Source organism: Staurois parvus, unplaced genomic scaffold (assembly GCF_062004578.1).
Source record: "Staurois parvus isolate SC_StPar_1 unplaced genomic scaffold, SC_StPar_1.0 ptg000564l, whole genome shotgun sequence".
NCBI classification, from domain to species: Eukaryota; Metazoa; Chordata; class Amphibia; order Anura; family Ranidae; genus Staurois; species Staurois parvus.
In genome coordinates, this window is record NW_028318360.1 from 2,770,600 (window position 1) to 2,793,824 (window position 23,225).

The following is a 23,225-nucleotide window of genomic DNA, read 5'->3' on the forward strand; positions in this document are numbered from 1 at the left end:
TCAAGTCCGGACACTTTCACCCCCTTCCTGTCCAGGCCAATTTTCAGCTTTTAGTGCTATCACACTTTGAATGACAATTGCGCGGTCATGCAACACTGTACCCATATGAATTTTTGTAGCATTTTTTTGAGACAGATGAAACTTTTTTTGGTGGTATTTATTCACCACTGGGATTTTTATTTTTTGCTATATAAATGAAAAAGTCCAAACATTTTGAAAACAAAAGAGTTTTCGTTATAAAATTTGCCAAATAAATAATCGTTCTTCATAAATATTGGCCACAATTTATTCAGCTATCTTTTTAGTAAAAAAAAACCCAAATTAATCTATAACCAAAAAACATAATTTTTTTAAAAAAAAATTTAACTTTTTTATATTATTTATTTATTCTTTAACATACTGTCACCCTAGCAGTACAGTGACACCATAGTGACACTGTACTATTTGTGGGGAGTGATGAAAAATTGTTTTTTTTTTAACACCGATTGCTTTTACACCCATAAAGGCTGTAAAAGCAATCATTTCTCCTCTCCGGCTGCATTCCATTCAGAAATACTGTGCAAGCTGTGATTGGTCACAGCTTGTCACATGGTACAAGGCTGTTGTGAATAGCCTTGTACCATGTGACCTTTGTGATCATTCACAGATTTCGCTAGTAGTAAGCAATGATGTCAGGAAGTGACATCTTGCTTACTACTATTCATGTGATCACTGATTGGCCAATCAGTGATCACATGATCGGGACCTCACACAGAGGTCCCCTACAGCGATCGGTGTTCTCCGGACACAGATGGCACTGGATCGCGGTGCCGTGTGCTCCCAGGAAGCTCGCACAGGCAGGGAAAGCAGTATATATAGGTGATTTGCATTTCTGGATACGGGGCCGCCCTACCTGCGCCACTATTGGCAGATAGAGATGTCAATCACCGGGTCGTGGCTTGCGATTCCCGGCCGAAACTTGTCGGGAAAAGCTGACAGGGAGAGACCTGTGTGTAAACAACACAGGTCTCTCTCCTGTCAGCATGGACATGCTGTTTTGTGTCTCTCTGCACAGTAAAGAGATACAAAGCAGCATGTCTCCCTAGTAAAACATAGCAAATTATGTAAAACACACACATTTAACCCTTTGATCGCCCCAGATGTTAACCCTTTCCCGCCCAGTGCCATTAGTACAGTGTTGGTCCTTTTTTATTAGCATCCTCCTAGATAGTAAGCTCTAACGAGCAGAGTCTTCTGCTTCCTCTTGCACAAGATTGTATTGTAACTGTAATGTCTGCCTTCATTTTGTAAAGCGCTCCACAAACTGTTGGCACTATATAAATCCTGTATAATGATAATAATAATTAGCACTGTATTAATGTCACTGGGGATGTCGTTGGCAGTCAGTTCCCACCCAGTGTCAGAAAGCCCGTCGCAGTCCTGCTATAAGTCACTGATCGCCGCCATTACTAGTTAAAAAAAAAAAAATTCCAGTATATATATACACCACCATTGGTAGACGCTACAACTTTCACGTAAACTAATGTACACGTATTGGAATTTTTTTTTTAGCAAAGACATGTAGCAGAATACATTCTGGCCTAAATTTATGAAGAAATTAGAATTTTTACATTTTTTTTATTGGATAAGTTTTATACTAAAAATTAAAAAATATTGTTTTATTTTTTTCAAAATTGTCGGCCTTTTTTTGTTTATAGCACAAAAAATAGAGGTGACTAAATACCACCAAAAGAAAGCTCTATTTGCGGGGAAAAGAATGACAAATTTAATTTACGTACAGCATTGTATGATCGCGCAATTGTCAGTTAAAGTAATGCAGCACCATATCGCAAAAAATGGCCTGGTCAGGAAGGGGGGTAAATCCTCTGGAGGGCAAGTGGTTATAAGGAGAGATCTGAAATATCTCTGCCAGTGTTTCCTTCATGACCAGCTTACTTTAATTCTCTCCACTTCGCTGCCATGTAGAAATTTACTTTTTATCATTTACCGTATTTTTCGCTCCATAAGACGCACTTTTTTCCCCCCAAAAAAGGGGGGAAAATGTCAGTGCGTCTTATGGAGCGAATATAAAGCGACCGGTCCGGTATTTCTGCCGCCACCATGTCAGAATAGCGGGCAGGCCGCTCAGCTCTTCTCTCCTGCAGGACCTTACCTGTTCCTCGCTCCATCGCTGTACAGTCTACAGTCTTCCCGCGCTGGCTTCTGTGACAGCCGGGTACCCACTGCGCATGTGCGAGAAGCGCCGCGCTTTGTGAATGGTCCAGGCGCTGGGCCATTCACAAAGCGCAGCGCTCGTCGCGCTTGCGCAGTGGTCACCTGGCTGTCACAGAAGCCGGCGCGGGAAGAAGAGGGAAGGACAACTTCGCAGAAGTGGAAGCGGGTACCTGTCAAATTCAGGTACCCGCTCCCCCTCCCTCCCCAAAGGTCTGCCATCTCTGGTCATCCCCTGCACTGTCTGCAGTCTCTGGTCATCTGTACTATGTCCCTGGTATTTTCCCTGTACTATGTCCACTGTCTCTGGTCATTCCCTGTACTGTGTCCGCAGTCTCTGGTCATCTCCTGTACTGTGTCCGCAGTCTCTGGTCATCTCCTGTACTGTGTCCGCAGTCTCTGGTCATCTCCTGTACTGTGTCCGCAGTCTCTGGTCATCTCCTGTACTGTGTCCGCAGTCTCTGGTCATCTCCTGTACTGTGTCCGCAGTCTCTGGTCATCTCCTGTACTGTGTCCGCAGTCTCTGGTCATCTCCTGTACTGTGTCCGCAGTCTCTGGTCATCTCCTGTACTGTGTCCGCAGTCTCTGGTCATCTCCTGTACTGTGTCTGCAGTCTCTGGTCATCTGTACTATGTCCGCAGTCTCTGGTCATCTCCTGTACTGTGTCCGCAGTCTCTGGTCATCTCCTGTACTGTGTCCGCAGTCTCTGGTCATCTCCTGTACTATGTCCGCAGTCTCTGGTCATCTCCTGTACTGTGTCCGCAGTCTCTGGTCATCTCCTGTACTGTGTCTGCAGTCTCTGGTCATCTCCTGTACTGTGTCTGCAGTCCATTGGTTCAGAATATTTTTTTTCTTGTTTTCCGCCTCTAAAACCTAGGTGCGTCTTATGGTCAGGTGCGTCTTATGGAGCGCGAAATACGGTAACTACTAAAGTGGTATGAAAAGAAAACATTTATTATATTGCAGCTTACCAATCATTAGATGTGATGGCTGCATTTGTCTTCTTTTTTAAGGTTTCTTTCTTTGATTTTCACCTAGTGATGCGATCAGTAAGTCTGTTGTATTTTTAACAAAACAAGCTTTCCTGCACACGTATCAGTTAAGAGTGTTGAGACCATTTGCCACTGGCAGGGGTGCTTCCAATGAATAGCTATTATTTATTAATGTAATATCTTTATCCCAAAAGAGAAAAAAACTGTTGCTGTAATTGCTTGTATAACTGCAGTTTGAGCTGGAGTTTGGCTTCAATTTGTTAGTGTATTTAAATCTGCTAGTCCATCTAACAATCCCCTCCCCACAGACTGACAATGCTGCTATTCAATGGTGCCCCCTGTGCGCTTTCATCCAGAGTGGGGGTACTCTAATACAGGAGTTGTGGTACTAACCAGATCATCAGGTGAAAACAGAGGGGAAAAAAGCCCTAATATGCCACACCACAAAAGACTGGTAAGCTTTAATACCATTTTAAGGTCAACATTTTAATAAGTGGTTATTCTTTAACCTACTTCTAGTAGATGAAAAATCTTCTCTTCTTGTTATTGCTGAAAACTGGAACAGAGACACAGGGCTGATCAGATCTAGAGCCTCTCGGCACCCCATTATCACAGAGGAGACCTATAGACAATGATAATAATTGATTAGAACACACAACCAGATAGAGGATTGGGTACATATCAGGTCAGCCCTGAATTTCAAGAGAAATCTAGTATAGCTTGAATGACAACTACTTTGGCCCAGAAAGCAGTTTGTTATGGTGGCCCAACAATAACATGATGAAGTAACATGTCAGCACACACTTGTGCAATGCTGACAGTTTTAGGTTACATTCACATTTGCAAATGTACCAGACTGTGATTAGATGCGAGAACCCCAGCAGGATCCAGGACCAATCACTCACAGTTGATCGCTACATGAATGATCATATGTGAACAGCTGCAGTAATCTTTGTGGCTGCCTCCTGCAGCTAATTGCCAGGAACCCCCTGCTGGGTTCTCACATCTAAGCAGAGTTGGGTGCATTTGTAAATGTGAATGTACCCCAATGACAGGTGATCTATAGGTCTGTGAAGAAATCCAACTTTATGGAATCAAAGTTAAAGAGTATGTACACGTGAAATCTATGTTTTGCACATCTTGCATCATTCTTTATTATATACTGCTTTCTTAAGCAAATCATTTTCTGTGACTTTTGCTGAAATGCTTCCTGCCAATAACTACATTCTGCTTCAAGCCAAAACTACTAGCAGCTTCCTTACAAGTAGGAGTAGTGTTGTCAGCCTTGTTCGTTGAGCTGCCCTCATGTAAGTGCAAGGCATACACAAAAATTGGCGCAGCGCCTAAAAAATTAATATATAAAAATGCACTATTCAAGATTTTATTGATATGAAAATATAAAAACATTAAATATAAGTGATAACACAGGAGTGAATGAAGCGCTACAATGAGCGCAATTAAACAAGTGCGGCTGTGAAAGTCATAAAACAAAGAAAGTGTTCATATGATGGTGAGAGTCTGACAAACACCGGTCAGAAAATTGTGCCGCATACAGATCCTGTTTTAGAGGTGGTAACAAAATATTCCATGTGACTGTAATCCGTTCAGGGAATTGATAAAAATGCGCACTCACCAGATTCGCATAGTAAAAGCGCAATGTGTTGAATCATATAATGACCAAAGATCTGCAGGAAGCCCCCTTTAAGTGGACCACACAGACAGCATAGGAAGAGACTCCCTCCTCTGGATCTGAGACGGCTCTGCAACTTCTCTCCAGCTGGAGCCTTGGAAATCGTTTAGCTGTAGACAGCACCGGATCACAGCGGCAATACAAAAGTGCAAGGCATACACTGGCATAAGGAGCCCAGGAGTCAACTAAAGTAGTACGCATGGCATGTTGGCAAAGCTGCTGCTAATTGCAAAACTGAGAGTTTGCATTGTCAGCTTGTGCTGTTACCAGCAGCATCTACAGGTATGAACTTTTGCTACAGATTCACTGAAAATATTTGTTTAACCTCCTTAGCGGTTTTCCCGGGTGTAGCTCGGGGTAAAATTTGAGTACCAAGAGCGGTAACCCCGAGCTACACTCGGCTTACCATGCGGCGTTGCTCCGGGGGTCCCTGCAGCACTTACCTTGTCCTTCGCTCCCGCGATGTGTCCCCTGCAGCGTCTCCGGCCATCTCCTCCGGCCGATGCCGGCATCCGGCTTCTGTGTTCCGGTCCCTGTGACGTCGGGTCGTACGGGCGCCGGAACCAGTGGCAAATTTGAAATTTTTTAAAAATTTCATTTTTGCTGTCATTGCTGTTTCAATGCATTTCACATATATTTTGTCCCGAATGCTTTGTCCTGTCCCCTGCCTGCATTTTGACTGTTCTTTCTGCCTGAAAACTTAGAAAAGTCCATGGCATCCAAAAAGCGTCCCTTTAGGTCAAAAGCGGTTTTAGACCAGCTAGAGAACAGCGATAGAAAATCAGAACCACTTGCAGAATTGAGTGATAATGATTCGTGGGGAAATTCGTCATCAGACACTGAAAACGATTTTGCGACTTTGCTCAGCGATGTGCAAATTTGCCTCTGTATTTCAAATTTCAGTGTTTTTGGTTTGATTATATTATTGAATTACATTTATTATTATATTATTATTTTTTATGATTTTTAATTAAATTATAATTTATGATTTTGTGTTTCAAGTTTTATCATATCCGGAATGATTACTAGACTCTTGTTCGGACAGATTTCAGTGAGTTATTCCTAAAAATTACAGCCTACAAAAAAAACTACATATTTCCATGCAAAAAAATGGTACCGCTTTCAGCACAAAAAATCGGAAAGAATCATACCGCCAAGGAGGTTAAGAAAACTGTGTACAGCAGGACACGATGCTACACATACTGAAAAACAGATTTTTGGTTTCCATATACCGGTACTTTAAAAATCCTGCACCAGTTTAAAAACAAAGAAAATGACTGCAGGTATAAAGTGCAAGCACCTAGACAACACATACCAGCAGCATCCTCCAAAAGCCTACAGTTATGGTCAAATGCTGGGCCGCTGTGGCAAAGCACTGACACTTATGCCTAGTGTTGGAGTCTATCACTTCCTCCCATTGCACATATTACTGATCATTAGGATGGGCAGCCGATGGCTAAAATGAGGGCACAGGCAGCAGGAAATGTCAGCATTAGCAGGAAATATCTGAGTTTTGTTTGTCAGAATATTATGGTGGCTGATGCAGGTATTGGCAGCACCTCTATGTGAAATATAATAATAAATAGTAACAGTAATCTGTAACAAAAATATCAACAGCAAATTACAGATATTGTGAGGTCTCTAGGTTAGCCATATTAAGGATATGCATTGAAGAATTAGAGACACGTTTGTAGATGATGAAAGCCAGGGAATGCTGATAGGGATAGAAGGTGTCAGGTCTTTTAGCACATACACACCCTGCATTGGTGCCATGGCTGACATTCCTGCATATGAGCGACACTTCTAAAGTGAGTGATAAATTAGGAGCAGGGGGCATTCATCCCTGCCTGACAAAATGCTACAGATCCAACACCCACATTCCCGCTGCATGACCTTCCCTCTGCACAGCAAGAAGCCTCTAATGTGACGGAATGTGAAAGGAGAAAACTGTAGTCACAGATATTCTTTACCAGCTAAACGACACATTTCGGGACTCTGATCACATCAGATTGTGCAGAGCATACACGAACAGCAATGAAATCTACTTTACTGGTCTCATCGTTTGGTTGCCTCAGGATACAGTATCTACACAACTTCACAATGTCCCTGTTGCAGAGACAGAATTTTTGACACCTAAGAGGACCAGTATCTAAGAAAAAAAACAAAATCCTCTTCTATGTGGGACCCCCCTGTTCATTTATGTACTTTCCCAACTCCTGCCTGCCTCTTTAATCCTTGAAAAAGAATTTCCTAAGCAGGGTCCTAAGACCCTGCTCAGACCTGACAAATGGCTGTCAGGAAGAACAATGAGCACAGCATTGTGGGAGTAAGGGCTCATGTACACGGGACATTTGGAAAAGTCTTCTGAACGATGGAAACGGACTGCTGAAAAACGTAGGTTAAAAAACGTTAGTTTAGCTGCATTTGCATACCGCATTTATGCGCAGAAGCATTTTTAAAAGATATCCTCAGGAGACCTTCCCAAATGCCCAGAATGCACTGAAAAACAGTAAATAATTAACTATTTCAGACATTTTGAGAGAAATAGAGAGAGCAGAAGCAGAGAGAGCAGTATGTGTTGAGATGACCTGCCTGGTTGTATTCACTATGGATCCCATCATGAGCATAATGCGGCACGTTCTACCATTTTTTCCTTCGAAACCTGGAACTGACTGCACTGGTGTACCGGGTCCATTTGAATACATGGAAAATGCTTTGCATGCATTTCTGATTATGAAAAAAGGCTGTGGACAGCATCTGGACATGGAACAGTTAAAAAAAACACTTCTAAACGCAAACGCTTATAAACGCAGTTAACCGCGTTTACAAGTGTTTGCCGTTTGAAACGCCAGAAAAATCTACTCCTGAACGTACGTTTGGTACATTCAGAAAAACGACTGCAAACTCAACTGCCTGTAAACGACGATGAGTACATGGACACATAGGAAAACATTAGGGAGAGTTCAGGGGCTGCTGAAAAAACCACTGAACAGCTCCTGAACGCCAGTTTATCAGCAGCAGTGTACAGGAGCCTAATCAACAAAAGATAGTGACTGCAATTTTTTTTTTCTTTACAAGGAGTATTGAGTATTACAAATAGGATGAATGGCTCCCAGTGAATCCTTAATAATGTGCCACAGAGAGAACTGGCTCACATCCTTCAGGGTTCATTTATATCTATGGCATGCATTAATGTACATTGAGTTAAAGCAGCCCATTCATTTGAATGTTTTTAGCAATGGAGTGCACCACAATGCACATTAGTGCGTTACCGTGTATTGCGATGCAGTGCAATATAGGTGCGTTGGTAGGTTGCGTTGGAGTGCCATTCAGAAAGAATGGCAACGCAGTGCACCAACATGCATTAATGCAACAGTGTGAATCCGGCATTGGGGATTTCTTCAAATCTTTTGTATAGTAGTACTGCTTGTACTCAACAACCAATGTTTTATCATATATCACATACAGCTCCAGCCAAAACATTTATTTTATTTTGGATAGAGTGGGAAGGGGTGGAACTTGTGTCAGGTTTTTATAACTGTATGTATACTTGTTGGGAAGATTTCACATCCATGTCAGGAAATAGGAAGTGAGAGATAATCTCTTCAAATGTCTGTGTATGTACAGTATGTGTCTGCAGCAGAGATTTCCTGCTCTTCCTGTTCAAGTGAGAAGAATCACTGAAACAGGAAGTGACAGTATATTTACCCAGTGGGGACCCAGACAGCAATAAATTCCTACCTAACCTTGGTGTATTTCCACTTTTACTCTTCAATTGGGACAACACCTAGATTTCTTACATGTTCCTATTCACAAAGCAGAACATTAAACAATATTTTAAAACTGCCGCTCACCTTTTTAATTGCTTTTTTGTTCTAACAAAGTCTACATTAGCATTTCCTTACTAATGGGTGATGTGCTCAGTGAACAGCATTTTGCTGTTTTCCAGGGGCCATTTTATGTTTTGTCATAAGAATTGAAATCCAGTTGCTATACTGAAGAACTGATAAAAACCATGTCATCGAATAATGGTTGTAGAATGTGGTCACTGCAGAGATTCAGAGATCTGGCCACCAGCATCCCATTATGATAGCAGAAACAAGAGAGAAAGTCAACATGCTGCAATCCAATTAATTATTGTGCAAGTAAAGCTATGGGAGATAGATGCTGCAAGCCCAATAGGGCTCCCTTCCAGTTCCTAGTGTACCTAACCTGTCACAATGATAACTGTTATTTTAAGTTTACTGATCCAAAAATATCACCAGCAGGATATATGTATCTAGAATGGATAGGACTATCAGTTTACAATTTAACTTCTTCCGTAAAATTCACTCTACAGAAAGCTGTAAAAAAGTCCATGCTGTTCTTACCCTTTTCTTCTTTGGAAGCGTCTCCGGAAGGAATATTATGATGAAGAGAAGGTCCACAACAGAGAATGTAAGAGCAAGCAGGGCAGGCCGGACATAGAATACTTCTCCATCAGCTGCATTTATTGCAAAATAGGCTCCGACCATGGGTCCAACGGTGAAGCCCACTGAGAATGCAACACCAATCATTGCCTGTAACAAGAAGAGGATTACAACTCCTACAATTTAGACTCCATTAACCCAGGGGCATTCATAGCATTCTACACCTGAAGGAACACTTCAATAGGCAGGATGAGAACCAAGAATGTCTTGGTAGCCAAAAGTGGAGTTTGTTGAGGAAAATCAGGTGGACTAAGTGTGGAGTAATGGAAATTGGCATTTTGGTTTTAGCATCTAGTAAGTCAATACTGAGATTTAGTAGGGCATTATTGTGGAGTGTTGTAGGTGAAAGCCAGAGTGTAAGGGGTAAAGAAGGTTGTTTTCAGTGAGGTAGCAGCTCAGACGTTTGTAGACTAGGCGTTTTAGATATTTAGAATTAAATGAAAGCCAGGAGATGGGTCATAAGCGGTTTAGGCTGGTGAGGTCCAGAGAGGGCTTTTTATGTATGAGGGTAACAAGTGGGGGGGGGGAGAGGAGGAGGAGAAGCTGCCATTACAGAGAGAGAGATTGAGGATGTAAATTAGAGAGCACAGAATAGAGCAAGAGGGTGATCACAGTAGTCATGAGTGAACAGGTTCCAGGAAAGTTGGGTGTCTGAGAAAGGTTTCATAACCTCCTCTGTAGTAACAGGGTCAAAGAAGTAGTGAATGTGGTGGTAGACATGACATGTTAGATGGGGAATATAGTAGAATTCCCATCACGGATTGCTTCAATCTACGGAATTGACTGGCAATCTCCTGGGCAATGAGAAAGTGCATGTTAATGAGTGTAATGAAATAGGTTTCTTTGGCAGCATATGGGTGAGATTTTGTCATAGATGTGGCCAGTAGCAGAATAGAGAAGAGAAAGGATCCCCTAGAACAGCGGTCACTAAATGGCAGACCACGGTCCACGAACGGCCCCAGCAATCCTGCCACCAGTACCGCCAGCCCGCAATGACAGATCCACCACTGAGCAGGGCAGTCGTCACGGCAACATCACATGTGCGCCCCGCCCCTTTCAGCTCACTGTCTCTCCGGCTTCTGCTCCCTGCCTGTACACAAGAGTCCAGCAAGGATCCCGGCACAGCTCCTGTCTGCCCTCAAGGTAGGGTGTACTCTTACAGCGGAACTCTGATGGACACATTGAATGTTAAGGGGCACTCTGATGGGCACAACATAGAATGTGCCCATCAGAGTGCCCTTAACATAACAAGCGCCGCCCAGAGTGCCCCTAATTTAAATGTGCCCGTCAGAGTGCCCCTTAACCTCCCTGGCGGTAATCCCGAGTGTGGCTCGGGGTTAATTTTCATTGCCAAAAGCGGTAACCCTCCGAGCCACACTCAGGATTACACTGAAGTGTAACCTACCTTGTCCCTGCGATCCCCCGATGTCTTCCCACTGTGTCCTCCGGCCGATGCCGGCATCCGTCTTCCGGGTTCACTTCCCTGTGAGCACAGGGATGCAGAGGGGCGGAAATGGCGGGAGATTCAAAAAAGTAAAAACATGACATGCAAACAATACATTGTAATCTGTTAGTATTACATTACTGTATCAAACCATTTCACCTCAGTTTTGTCCCTAGTGCTTTGTCCTGTGCCCTGCCTGCACTCTTACCGTTCTTTCTGCCTGGAAACTTGAGAACATTCATGCATCCAAAAAGCATCCCTTTAGGTCAAAAAGCAGTTTTAGACCAGCTAGAAAACAGCGATAGTGAATTAGAACCACTTGCAGAATTGAGCGATAGTGATTCGTGGGGAAATTCGTCATCAGACACTGAAATTTCCATACCAAACAATGTACCGGTTTGACATTCAAAAATATTGACATAATCAGACCGCCAGGAAGGTTAACATAAAATGTGCCCATCAGAGTGCCCCTTAATATAAATGTGCCCAACAGAATGCCCCTTAGCATAAAATGTGCCCATCAGCATGCCCCTTATTTTATTGGGCACTCTGATGGGCACATTTTATGTTAAGGTGTACTCTGACAGGTACAACATAAAATGTGCCCATCAGATTGCCCCTTACAGAAAATGTATCCATCAGAGTGCCCTTTATATTATGTTAACCACATGCCGCCAAGCCACTGTATAAATACGGTGGCAGGGCGGCACGGCTGGGCAAAACCACGTTTTAAAACGTGTGTTTTGTAAACATGTAGGGGGCGCGCGCGAGACGCGCTGCCGACCTACCTGTCCCGCCGATCACAGTCAGAGATGTCAGTCGCCGGGTCACAGAAGGTCCTTACCGGCAATTTCCCGGCGATCGGCGGCAATCCCTGACAGAGAGCACAGCTGCAGTAGCTGTGCTTTCTGTCAGTTCCCTGACAGCTCCAGGACAAGCTGATCGGGACAGAAGAGTTTCTCTCTCCCGATCAGCGGTGTCCTGTGCAGTACACACCCCCGCCCCCTAGTAAAACACTCCCCTCACACAGTTAACCCTTTCCCTGAAAAAAAAAAAAACTTAACCCCTTCCTCCCCAGTGCCATTAGTACAATGTCAGTGTTTTTTTTTTTTGAACTAATCACTGTATTGGTGTCACTGGGGATGTCAGTGACCCCAAGTCAGTACCCCCCAATGTCAGAATGTCCGCCGCAGTCCCGCCATAAGTCGCTGATCGCCGCCATAAGTCGCTGATCGCCGCCATTATTAGTATAAAAAAAAACCTAAAAATCCCAGTATATTTCCCGCCATTTGTAAACGCTATAACTTTCACGTAAACCAATTAATTTACACGTATTGGGGTTTTTTTTAGCAAAGACATGTCGCAGAATGCATTTTGGCAGAAATTTATGACTAAATTAGATTTTTACATTTTTTTTTTTACTGGACATGTTTTATAGCAAAAAGTCCAAAATATAGTTTTTTTTCCTCAAAATTGTCAGCCTTTTTTTTTATAGCGCAAAAAATAAAAACCGCACAGGAGATCAAATACCACCGAAAGAAAGCTCAATTTGTGGGAAAAATAAGGATGTAAATTTCATTTATGTACCATATTGCATGACCGCGCAATTGTCCATTAAACTAGCGCAGCGCTGTATAGCAAAAAAATGTCGTAAATTGCAGTATCTATACCATAGTTTGTAGACGCTATAACTTCCACAAAGCAATCAATATACACTTATTGGGATTTTTTTTTACCAAAAACATGTAGCAGAATACATTTTGGCCTAAATTTATAACCAACTTTGAGTTTACTATATATTTTTTATAGCTAAAAGTAAAAAATATTGTTTTTCTTGTTATTGCTGCACCCAAATTTCGTTTGGGTACAGCATTGCATGACCGCGCAATTATCAGTTGAATTAGTGCAGTGCCAAGTAGCAAAAAGAGGCCTGGTCATTAAGGGGGATAAATCCTCTGGAGGTCAAGTGGTTAAGGGGCACTTTGACGGCCACATTTTATGTTCAGGGGCACTCTGATGGAAAGGGGCACTCTGATGGGGAATATGATGTAAAGGGGCACTCTGATGGGAAAATTTTACAGAAAGGGGTACTTTAAGTGTAAGGGGGCACTCTGACGGGAATACCCAATGTAAGGTTACAATGTGATGGGGATACATGGTGTAAAGGAGAACTATGATGGGCACACCTGATGTGATGGGAATACATGATGTAAAGTTGCACCATGATGGCGACACCTAATGTAAAGGTGCACATGCTATTCAGACCTTGGCCAGAAGAGGTACCCCTTGGCAGGGGTATTGAATTAAAAATCCTTGAATTTTAATTCAATACCCCTGCCCTAGAACCTGTTCACTCACGACTACAGTGATCACCCTTTTGGTCTATTCTGTGTCCTCTAATTTACATCCTCAATCTCTCCCGATTGAGGCACCTTCTCCTTCCCTCCCCACTCGTCACCCCCATACTTAAAAAGCCCTCGCTGGACCTCACCAGCCTGAACAACTTAGGACTCATCTCCTAGCTCTCAGTAGTGAAGGTTTCAACAAAGTCATAGTTTGCTGCTTGGAGAAAAGAGCAGTTGAAGACAAGGATACCATGAAACTGATAAAGTTGTGATCAGAGAGAGGAACTGGGGTGTTGGGAAGGATGCAAGGAGTGCAGAAGTGGGAGAATACATGGTTAAGAGTGTTACTATCAAAGTGAGAAGAAGTGTGTGTCATTTGTGCTAGGTCAAAAGATGAGGAAAAAAGCTGGCAACAGACAGTTTGCATCTTGGCCGGTTTAGCAGGAATTGTCTGAGATTTGGCCAGGCTGATTTTACCCAAATCGATACATTGATTGACTTGGGATCAACCAGCATGTCAGATTTTTCATGCAATTATTGCCAGCAGCTATATCCGCTAGCAATAATCACAGCTCCACAGGGGGACTGATGGGGGAAATCAAGCAAGAAAGAAAGTTGCACCATCTATGGCTGACCTAAGTTGAGAAGTTCAGAACCGGGCTGGTAACATGAAATGCTCAAGTCACCAAGAATAGAAAATGAAGCATGACACTGATCCAGGAGGCCCTCAGTTTGGACAGAAAGAATCTAACTCCATTTATCTCTTGGCCACTATAACAGAGGGCAGAGCGAAGCGCAGAGTCAGATTCCTAAAACCAGATTTCAGTAATGGCAAGTAGGTTAACCCGTTGGCGCCAGAACCTTCTGGCCCTTGAAGGAGTTTGTGATGCCGGGATTTAGGGTCACATGACCGCCGTGATCAGCTGTCACAGCGGTCATACGATCGGAAAAGTCCTGATCGCAAGTAACGATCGGGACCTTTCCGTGAGGTGCCGTTAAATGTGCCAGGAGCAAGCAGGGTGCGTGCTCCTGGCACGTTTGTTTACTTTTGGTATATGCGGCCGCTCGAAGGCAAGGCCCAGCTACCGAGAGGCTGCACATTTGCATACAGTCAGTGCCAACAAGTTAAAGTTGGAGATATTAATATTATAGACAGAAGTGAGCTTGTTACAGAAAGAGAGGGTATTGCAGAGGGCACAGAAGAGAGAGGGTCTGGTTCTTGGAAGCAGTAGGATGCATTTAGCATGAGAGAGCTGCGTCTGTTGCCAGAGGAGGAAGGGTGCGGGGAGTGAAGGTGACAGATAGCGGTGTTTCATTATTAGGAGAGATATTCCCAGAAGTTATCAGAAGCAGGAGGGTGAGGGAAGTAAGATGTGAGCTAGATTTATATCAGCACATTGTCTTGGTGTGTATATCAGCATGTGGGTTCAGTGTTCACAAGGAGTGGTGAGTGCAGTAACCTGGGCAAGGTTGGGTGGGGCAACTGGTGGAGAGCACGTTTTGTGACCGGCTAGTAGGTCCGGACTCGAGATTTTAACCCCTGCAGTAGTATATGCTGTCGACCAGTGTAACATAGACATTAGGTGAAAACTGCCATTTATTGTCTATGGGCTCCCTGACTACCTGTGCCCAGGCATATGAGATGACATTTTTAGAATATAACAAAGCATAAAGATTGTACAAGACAAAGACTAGATCATCCGGCATCCCCCATTTGTCATAACAGAACACAGTCCACACTTACCATGCCCTTGCTACGGTCCTTTAAGGAGGGGAGGTCAGCTATTACAGCCGCACATAAGCTAACATTTCCTTTACTTAATCCTCCAACCATGCGAGAGATAAGGAAGACTCCAAAACTTCTTGACATGGCCCATATAGCATAGGACACGATTATGCCAAACTGTCAGAAATGGGGACATTAAAGAGTAACATAATCAGTTTCTTGGCCTCTCCAGTAATCAGACTGAAAAAAAAACAGACATTGGGAATATTCTAAATGTTTTAGGCAATGACTTCCACCTACCACCTTCTGTCCTATTTAAGAGACACAATATTTAGGAATATATTAATGCATTAAAAAGGGTATTTACTCTGATGAAACTATAATTCTATCAATTTATAAAACTTTGGTTCGGTCACACCTTGAGTATGCCATAGTTTTGGCTGCAAATGTACAAGAAAGAAGTGCTAGAACTGCAGAGAGTCCAGAGAAGGCCAAGAAAGCCAATAAGGGGGGCTGGAGGACCTCAGTTATAAGGAGTGACTACAAACAAACGTATTCTTCCTGGAGAAGTGACGCTAAAGAGGGGATATGAACGCAATGCACAAATCTTTTAATGGTAACTGTATCTTTGGGAGAAAATTATTTAATCTTAGGTCTCGAATGGAGAAATGGTGAAAAAATGAAGCTGGATAAGAAGCAGTTCAATCTTAAACTACTTGGGGTTCTTTACTGTTAGAACGGTAAGGATGTGGAATTCCATTCAATACTTGATGGTGTCAGTGGGAAGCATAGGCAATTTAAAAATTCTTTTAAATGCGTTTCTTAGCAAACACAATGTGCATGGATATTGGAAATGGTAGTAATATACACAATTAATATGCACACGATATACAGGTTGAACTGGATGTTCCAGTTTTATTATTACAAACGTGGTCCTACAATACATGCCTTCAAGTCACTGCTTGGAGAGTGTACAGGACAGAGGCCTCTCCTATTTTATATATGAATACATATACAATACATACTTGAATATATTTTTTTGTTTTTAAAACCAAAGTTAGTGTCATTTTAAATACTTCTGTTCTGTAGTGGTAGTTTCCTGCTGAGGAATGCTACTGAATATTCTTCTCCAATAGTTTCCTGGGACAAGACTGCTCCCAGGCCAACATCAGATGCATCTGTCAGTATGAGATATGACACCTAGTTGGTCCCACAAGCCCATCCATCTGATTACAATGTAATAAGAAACATGTATTTTCTTAAAAAAAAAGAAAAAAAAAAAAAGAAAAAAAAAAAAAAAAAAAAAAAAAAAAAAGGTATTCATGTTTTTCCTCTATTTTCCAAAAGCTTGTATGACATATTTCCCAGCATGCTGGAAGATTGGTGACAACATTGATAACATACTTAAAGATAGTCTCTTAGGACAAAAATAGGGACTTTTCAGCCTTATTATTGCTTTACTACCTAAAGTGGAACTAAAACCTTCTCTCCTTTACAGACAAGGAAGTTGCCTTCTTAGCCTTTGTTTAATCTGCAGTTGCCACAGTGTTGTACATTAGATGAGTTATGACACCAGCCACTTCAAGGCTTGACAGTTTAGTTGAGAGCAGAAACAACTGTGACGGGTATCGATCACAGCACGCCTTCAATGAAACCATTAAATTGATGTGTTTAGTTCTGCTTCTAAAGGCTATGTATGTACATGTATGTTTGAAATGCTGCCTATGGATGTTTCATATTTACACTTATCGGATCGCGCTTTGTGCGTGCCCGCAGGGCCGCGCTGTGGCGAGATGCGTCACCGGCTGTGTATCTCGGACACGGCTGATGACAGATCTGTGTACTGGCCCTGTTGCCATTACTATGGGGCCTGCTGTCACATGACAGTTGTATACAATGGATGGCTTCCTTTCATGCCATCTCTTGTATACAAGTGTGTCTAGATGTGAATGGTCACAGTGATCACATGCACAGGCTGGGCCAGTCACAGCCCATCTGTGTCCTGTGATTAGCCGTGGCTAATCACATCAAAAAAAGCTGAATGAATCGATTTCAGTTAAATGCTTGCTTACAAAAAACAAAATACTGATGACTTCCCCAAAGTAGTACAACTTTCCTACAGGCCAAGTAATAAACACTGATTTGGGTTATTTTCACCAAAGAGATGTAGCAGAATACATCTTGGCCTAAACTTATGAAGAACAATTATTTATTTGCAGACTTTTATAACAGAAACAAAGAAAAGTGTTTTTTTTTTCCAAACATTTCTGTCTTTTTTGTTAATTTATCAAAAAATACAAACCCCAGTGGCGATTAAATACCACCAAAAGAAAGCTCTAGTTGTGGGAAGAAAATGATAAAATTTTAATTTGGGTAAAGTGTTGTATGACCGCGCAATTGTCATTCAAAGCGTGAGAGTGCTGAAACCTGAAAACTGGCCTGGGCAGGAAGGGGGTAAAAGTGCCCGGTATGGAAGTGGTAAATGATAAAGGTGGTCTAATGATTTCCAACCAACAACTCCTGGTTCTGTTCAGTTGCTGGCAACAGACAGCAGCCACTGTGGCAACTCAAGTGGAAAAAGTAAAACAAGGGATAGAAGTAGGTGGGGTTAGTCATCACTGGTTTTGTCTGAACATAGATTCCACCCATCTACAACAGCCTTGTGTCCCATTGATATAGTTGTGCTGAAGTGCTGGTGCTTAAACAGAGCTCAAAGCTACTGATATACAGTTGTGCTCTAAAGTTTGCATGAAATCGTGACATTTTGGCATTTATATTGAAAATTTGACTGATCATGCCAGAACACTGTCTTATTTTAAGGATAGTAATCACATGAAGCCATTTATTATCACATTGTTGTTTGGCTCCTTTTTAAATCCTAATGATAACAGAAATCAAATAGCTCTGATCAAACTTACATGCCCTGGAATGTTTGGCCTTGGTACAGACGTACAAGGTGACACACACAGGTTAAAATGGCAATTAAAGGTTAATTTCTCACATCTGTGACTTTTTAAATTGCAATTAGTGTCTGTTTATAAATAGTCAGTGAGTCTGTTAACTCTCACATGGATGCACTGAGCAGGCTAGATACTGAACCATGAGGAGCAGAAAAAGGACTGTCAAAAGACCTGCGTAACAAGGTAATGGAACGTTATAAATATGGAAAAGGATATAAAATAAGAGATCCAAAGCCTTGAATATGTCATTCCATACAGTTCAATCACCTAATAAATTACAATATGCCAAAACAACACCTTGACGCACTTCATCAGGCTTTTTGTGGCATTGGTGCAGTAAAGGCTTCTGACAAATCAATCATGCAGCTCATTTTTGTTCAAGTATCGTCGTACTATGCTCCTTCAAACAACCACACTTTCTTTTTTCAGAGCAGCCTGTACTTCTCCTAGGGTTACCTGTGTGTTTTTCTTTGTATCCTGAACAATTCTTCTGGCAGTTTTGGCTGCAATTTTTCTTGGTCTACCTGACCTTGACTTGGTATCAAGTAGGGTTGCGCTGATGCGAAGCATTAGCATGAGTACTCGGATTTCAACAGATCACCTAATTTTCCACTTCCTAATAACTGATTGAACAGTACTGACTGGAATATTCAAGGCTTTGGATATCTTTTTATATCTCTTTCCATCTTTATAAAGTCCCATAACCTTGTTATGCAGGTCTTCTGACAGTTCTTTTCTGTTCCCCATAGCTCAGTATCTAGCCTGCTCAGTGCATCAGTGTGAGAGCTAACAGATTCACTGACTATTTATACACAGGCACTAATTGCAATTTAAAATGCCACAGATGTAGGAAATTAAACTTTAATTGCGATTTTAACCTGTGTGTTTTGGCATGATTGGTCATATTTTCAATATAAATGCCAAAATGTCACAATTTCTGCCAGGGTCCGCAAACTTTTGAGCACAACTGTAAAACTAATACAGCAAATAATTTATTTAGAAAATTCTGCTCTAAATACCAGCTATAAAGCACACAATATTGCAGGCAGCATACAGTTATAACATACTGAATTTATTATTATGACTCGCCGTCTTCCAAGATAATCCGAAGCTGCTCCAGTGAGCGGTGAGCAGATAAACTGCAGGAGGGAGAAGAGGGAGCCAATGAGACCTGAAAAACACTCATTATTACATCGCAGAAACAACACATCCTAGCATCTAAATGTGAGACTTAATAAGGTGAACCTGTCCTGGCCTAAGAGTGCCTAAACAGCAACAAGTAGGCTGAAATACAAGTGCCTTCAGCTTGTTCTCTGTATCAACCCTTCAGTGCCAGATTACCAAATAGGCCAAGTAGGCACTGGCCTATGGGCTCCAAGCCATTTGAGTGTCCCACGACAAAGGATCAAAATAATATTGCTTTGATGTTGAAAGAAAATTACAGTGAAAATGTTTTAAATTGTTTACAAAAGATAGAAAAAAATTCACTCAAAGAAATGAAAACTGTACATTAAAGCCTCTATAGAGAATACTGTATTAATAATAATAATGTACCCAATAAAAACTTAAAGTACATAAACCATAGACATCAGATTCACATTATAGCTCGTCTCTTAAAAGCTCATCTTCTTTCAGCTGTCAGTTTGTAAAAAATTTGGTTCAGCCTACATACATGTAGTATACAGTATCAATGTGCCCACTACTCAATGTTATCCCAGTAGAGCAGGGGTCTCCAAACTTTCTGAACAAAGGGCCAGTTTACTGTCCTTCAGACTTTAGGGGGCCGGACTGTGGCCATTGGGAGTAGAAAATGTCTTGGCATCAGTGGGAGTAAACAATGCATCTTTGATATTAGGTGGAGGAATAGCGCTCTATTGTAGGTGTCCATGGGAGAAATAGTGCCCCATCGTTGGTGTCATTAGAAGAAATAGTGCCCCGTTGTTTGTGTTAGTAGGAGAAATAGCGCCCTTTTGTTGGTGTCAATGGGAGGAAAAGTGCCCTATTGTTGGTGTCAGTATGCAGAATAGTGCCCTATTGTTGGTGTGTGTCAGTAGGCGGAATAGTGTTTCACTCGGTGTCAGTGGAAGGAATAGTGCCCTATGGTTAGAGTCAGCGGGAGGAATCATGCCCCATTGTCAGTGGGAAGAATAGTGCATCATGTTTGGTGTCAGTGGGAGGATTAGTGCCTCATGGTTGGTGTCAGTGGAAGGAATAGTGCTCCATCATTGGTGTCAGTCAGAGGAATCGTGCCCCATAGTTGGTGTCAGTGGAAGATAATAATGCCTGTTGTTGATGTCAGTAGCAGAAATTATTCCCCATTGTTGGTGTCAGTGGAAAGATAAACTTCTGTTGTTGATGTCAGTAGCAGGAATTATGCCCCATCATTGACGTCAGTGGGAGGAATTGTGCCCCGTTGTTGGTTTCAGTGGGAGGAATAAAGCCTCATGGTTGGTGTCAGTGGAAGGAATAGCGATCCATCATTGGTGTCAGTGGGAGGAATCGTGCCCGTTGTTGCCAGTAGCAGGAATTATGCCCCATTGTTGGTGTCAGTGGGAGGATTAGTATCTTTTATCAGGGGGAGGAAAAGTGCCCCAAAGGCCGGATAAAGGCAAGCAAAGGGCCACATCCGCCTCCTGGGCCATAGTTTGGAGACTACTGCACTAGAGCATGCGCAAAAGACATCTCCATAAACACTTCAAGGGTGGCCCTTCCACAGAGTTTAATCCAGCACTGCAACCCTTAGATCATAAACCCTATTCTCCATGAGGCTGTGCCTTCTGAAAAAGTCAGGAACAAAACCTGTCCTCCCTGTGCCAAGTGTGCTTTAGAAGCTGCGGCATTGAACTGTCGAACAAACAAGGTGCGGCATAATTTTAGAAGTTTTGGCACTGTATACATCCTGAACTCTAGGATCAAAGGGGCTCCCCAGAGACATTGGGATCAATATGAAGACTAAAGTGGACTACATGGAATACAATCTGATTTTATCATTTTCATGTAAAGATCCACAGGAACAATACATTCAATTTGTATCTGGTCAGGTAGGCCATCACACTGCATAGTTGTTGGTAAATCTAAAAGGAGGCTGTGCAATCAGATTGTAACATATGTGGTCAGCTGCTCAAGGGCACCACAAAGTACATATGTTTCATCATATTGTTAGGCATTTTGTAGGCCAGTTCACATTCACTCTCATAGACCTATGAAAGTCTAACCAACCAAAGAGAAGAAAGGAATACTGCAAACAGTAAAGCGACCTGTCTCCCAAAACAAATATTAAAAGCACTGTCACTGTAAACAGCATTGCTGTAGTGACTTGGAAGGTCAACATGAGGAGCCAGGAAGAGCTGCGGGGGGACCCAGGGAGACACTCTTCGAAGTATCAGTTGATCACAATCTACCCATTGATTGCAACTGACCCCGTCATGCTGCCAGCTCCTGCGCATGTCCTTGACAACTTTAGGGAACTAACTCTACTGAATGAGTTTAGTGCCATGGGCACATAAGTGACGCAGTAAGTATTCTTTTACTAACAATTTCAATGTTTATTTTTCATAACAGGGTCGCCTTAAAGCGGAGTTCCACTCACACTGTAAAAAAATAAAAGTTAGCAGCTACAAAAACTGTAGCTGATGACTTTCAAAAAACAGCCACTTACCTGTCCCACGATCCCACAGTGTCCTCCCCGCAGCCCGTTTCACTAGCCGTCCTGAGTTCCAGGCGCCGGCATCTTCAGTGTGACAGCTTGCGGCTTCACAGCCGGGTGCCCACTGCGCATGCACGAGTAGTCCTGCGCTTGCCGAATGGCCCCTTAGTCTTCAGACCTGTCACGTGTCCCAAAAGACTACGGCGAGGGAGGGTGGGAGGACAACTTCCGCTTCCGATCGCCTAGGAAATCACAGCGGAAGTGGGAGCAGGTACCTGTCAATTTCGGGTACCCGCTCCCCAAAGGTGCCAATCATTAATGAGGGAGCAGTCGACCAGTCTTTAAAGTGGAATTTCCCCTTTTGGGTGGAACTCCGCTTTAAGGTATGATATGTGAAAAGCAACAGGTGGCAGCATTAAACCCACAGATGTATCCATCCCGCACATATAACTCTCACCTCGCTATGGCCTTATAGAAAACTTTTATTTTCCCCAACCCATGACCAAAGAACTTCATGGTTCTGAGCTGCTCCATTTTCCTAGTTATAGCTCTGCTCCTTGAACTGCCTCAGCCGGCTATGAGGTGCGACTATACACATGCAATGATATGGACAGACTGAGTAAGTCAGTTCTACTATCATTACTGTTAACAATCCCGACTGCTATATGCCCCTTAATACAGTGTGGGCAGACTACTGTTAGAGGCGTGAGGCAGTCCCAAACTTCTCTCCTGACACCTGGAACCTCAGTGACCCTTCACAGAACTATAGATTATTCATATTAATATTTCATAACTTACCACCAAAGAGAACACTGTTATACTTCCTCTCCTGAGGAATTCCCACAGCGCCTGCAAACCAGCCTACGGTGCCCTGCAGTGTCTGGTACATGCTATCCTAGGATGACAGAAAAAGGAAAGACATTTTTTAATTTTAAAGTACGTCTAAGGCTCCATTCACACTTTGCGATTTAGAACCGTGGGCAAAATTGCTGCAATTTTGCCCGCGATTCCAAATCGCTTGGCAATTGCTGCACAACACGCAATTCACTTTTGGATGCCATTATCCTTTAATGGCACCCCAAATGCAAAGCAATTCTGCTCCAGTTGTCATGCAGCATTACGTGCTTTTAATAATTCTGTGAAACTTGTTGGCCAAAAAGGAGCAGGAGCGTTGAAAGAATGAGCTGGCCTTGGGTGTTACACAGAATCACGTAGCGGGAATGCTCATTCCGACTACACAACATGTCAACTGGACCAAAAGGCAAGCCTTTTTTTCATTTTGGATACAGTAGGGAAGATTTTTTGCCATCTGTGCCTTATTAGGTAGATTTCTCTTTACTTTCTGTTCTGTAGACCCAATAGGAAGTGAAAGGATATCTTTCCAATGTGGGGAAAAGCCCTTCTTAGTTGCCGCGGGAATAATTGCCCCATTGAAAGATTTTCCCTCTATCCCTGTTCTAGAAGCAACTCAAAATTTTGGATTTAGCCCTCACTTTTATTCTTGGTAGCCCTGGTCATCAGGACTATAAAAGACAATGTAGTAATCCTCCTCCGTCCTGTAATTGGCTGCCATACTAGACACATGATTGGAAGCTAGTCCCACCAGCTACCATTCATTAGTAGAGACCAAGAGCTGTCCTTGACAGCTCAGTCACTGTGCAGGGAGCATGCAATGACTGTACGCTCAGCACTGAAAGCTCTTCTGCCCTTGGATGCATATGTGCAGTGTGTGGACGTTAAAG

At 42.6% G+C, this 23,225-nt stretch overlaps 1 protein-coding gene across 1 annotated transcript in view; it reads right to left on the reverse strand.

The window, feature by feature from the left end:
- SLC75A1 (solute carrier family 75 member 1) overlaps positions 1–23,225 on the reverse strand; it is a 72,521-nt gene that overhangs the window by 46,102 nt on the left and 3,194 nt on the right. The window contains exons 2-6 of the mRNA XM_089691552.1: positions 22,282–22,378; positions 18,905–19,008; positions 14,896–15,054; positions 9,264–9,452; positions 3,717–3,825 (exon numbers count right to left, since the gene is read on the reverse strand). Coding sequence (XP_089547678.1) covers positions 3,717–3,825; positions 9,264–9,452; positions 14,896–15,054; positions 18,905–19,008; positions 22,282–22,378 — 658 coding nt within the window. The remainder of the gene's footprint in view (positions 1–3,716; positions 3,826–9,263; positions 9,453–14,895; positions 15,055–18,904; positions 19,009–22,281; positions 22,379–23,225) is intronic.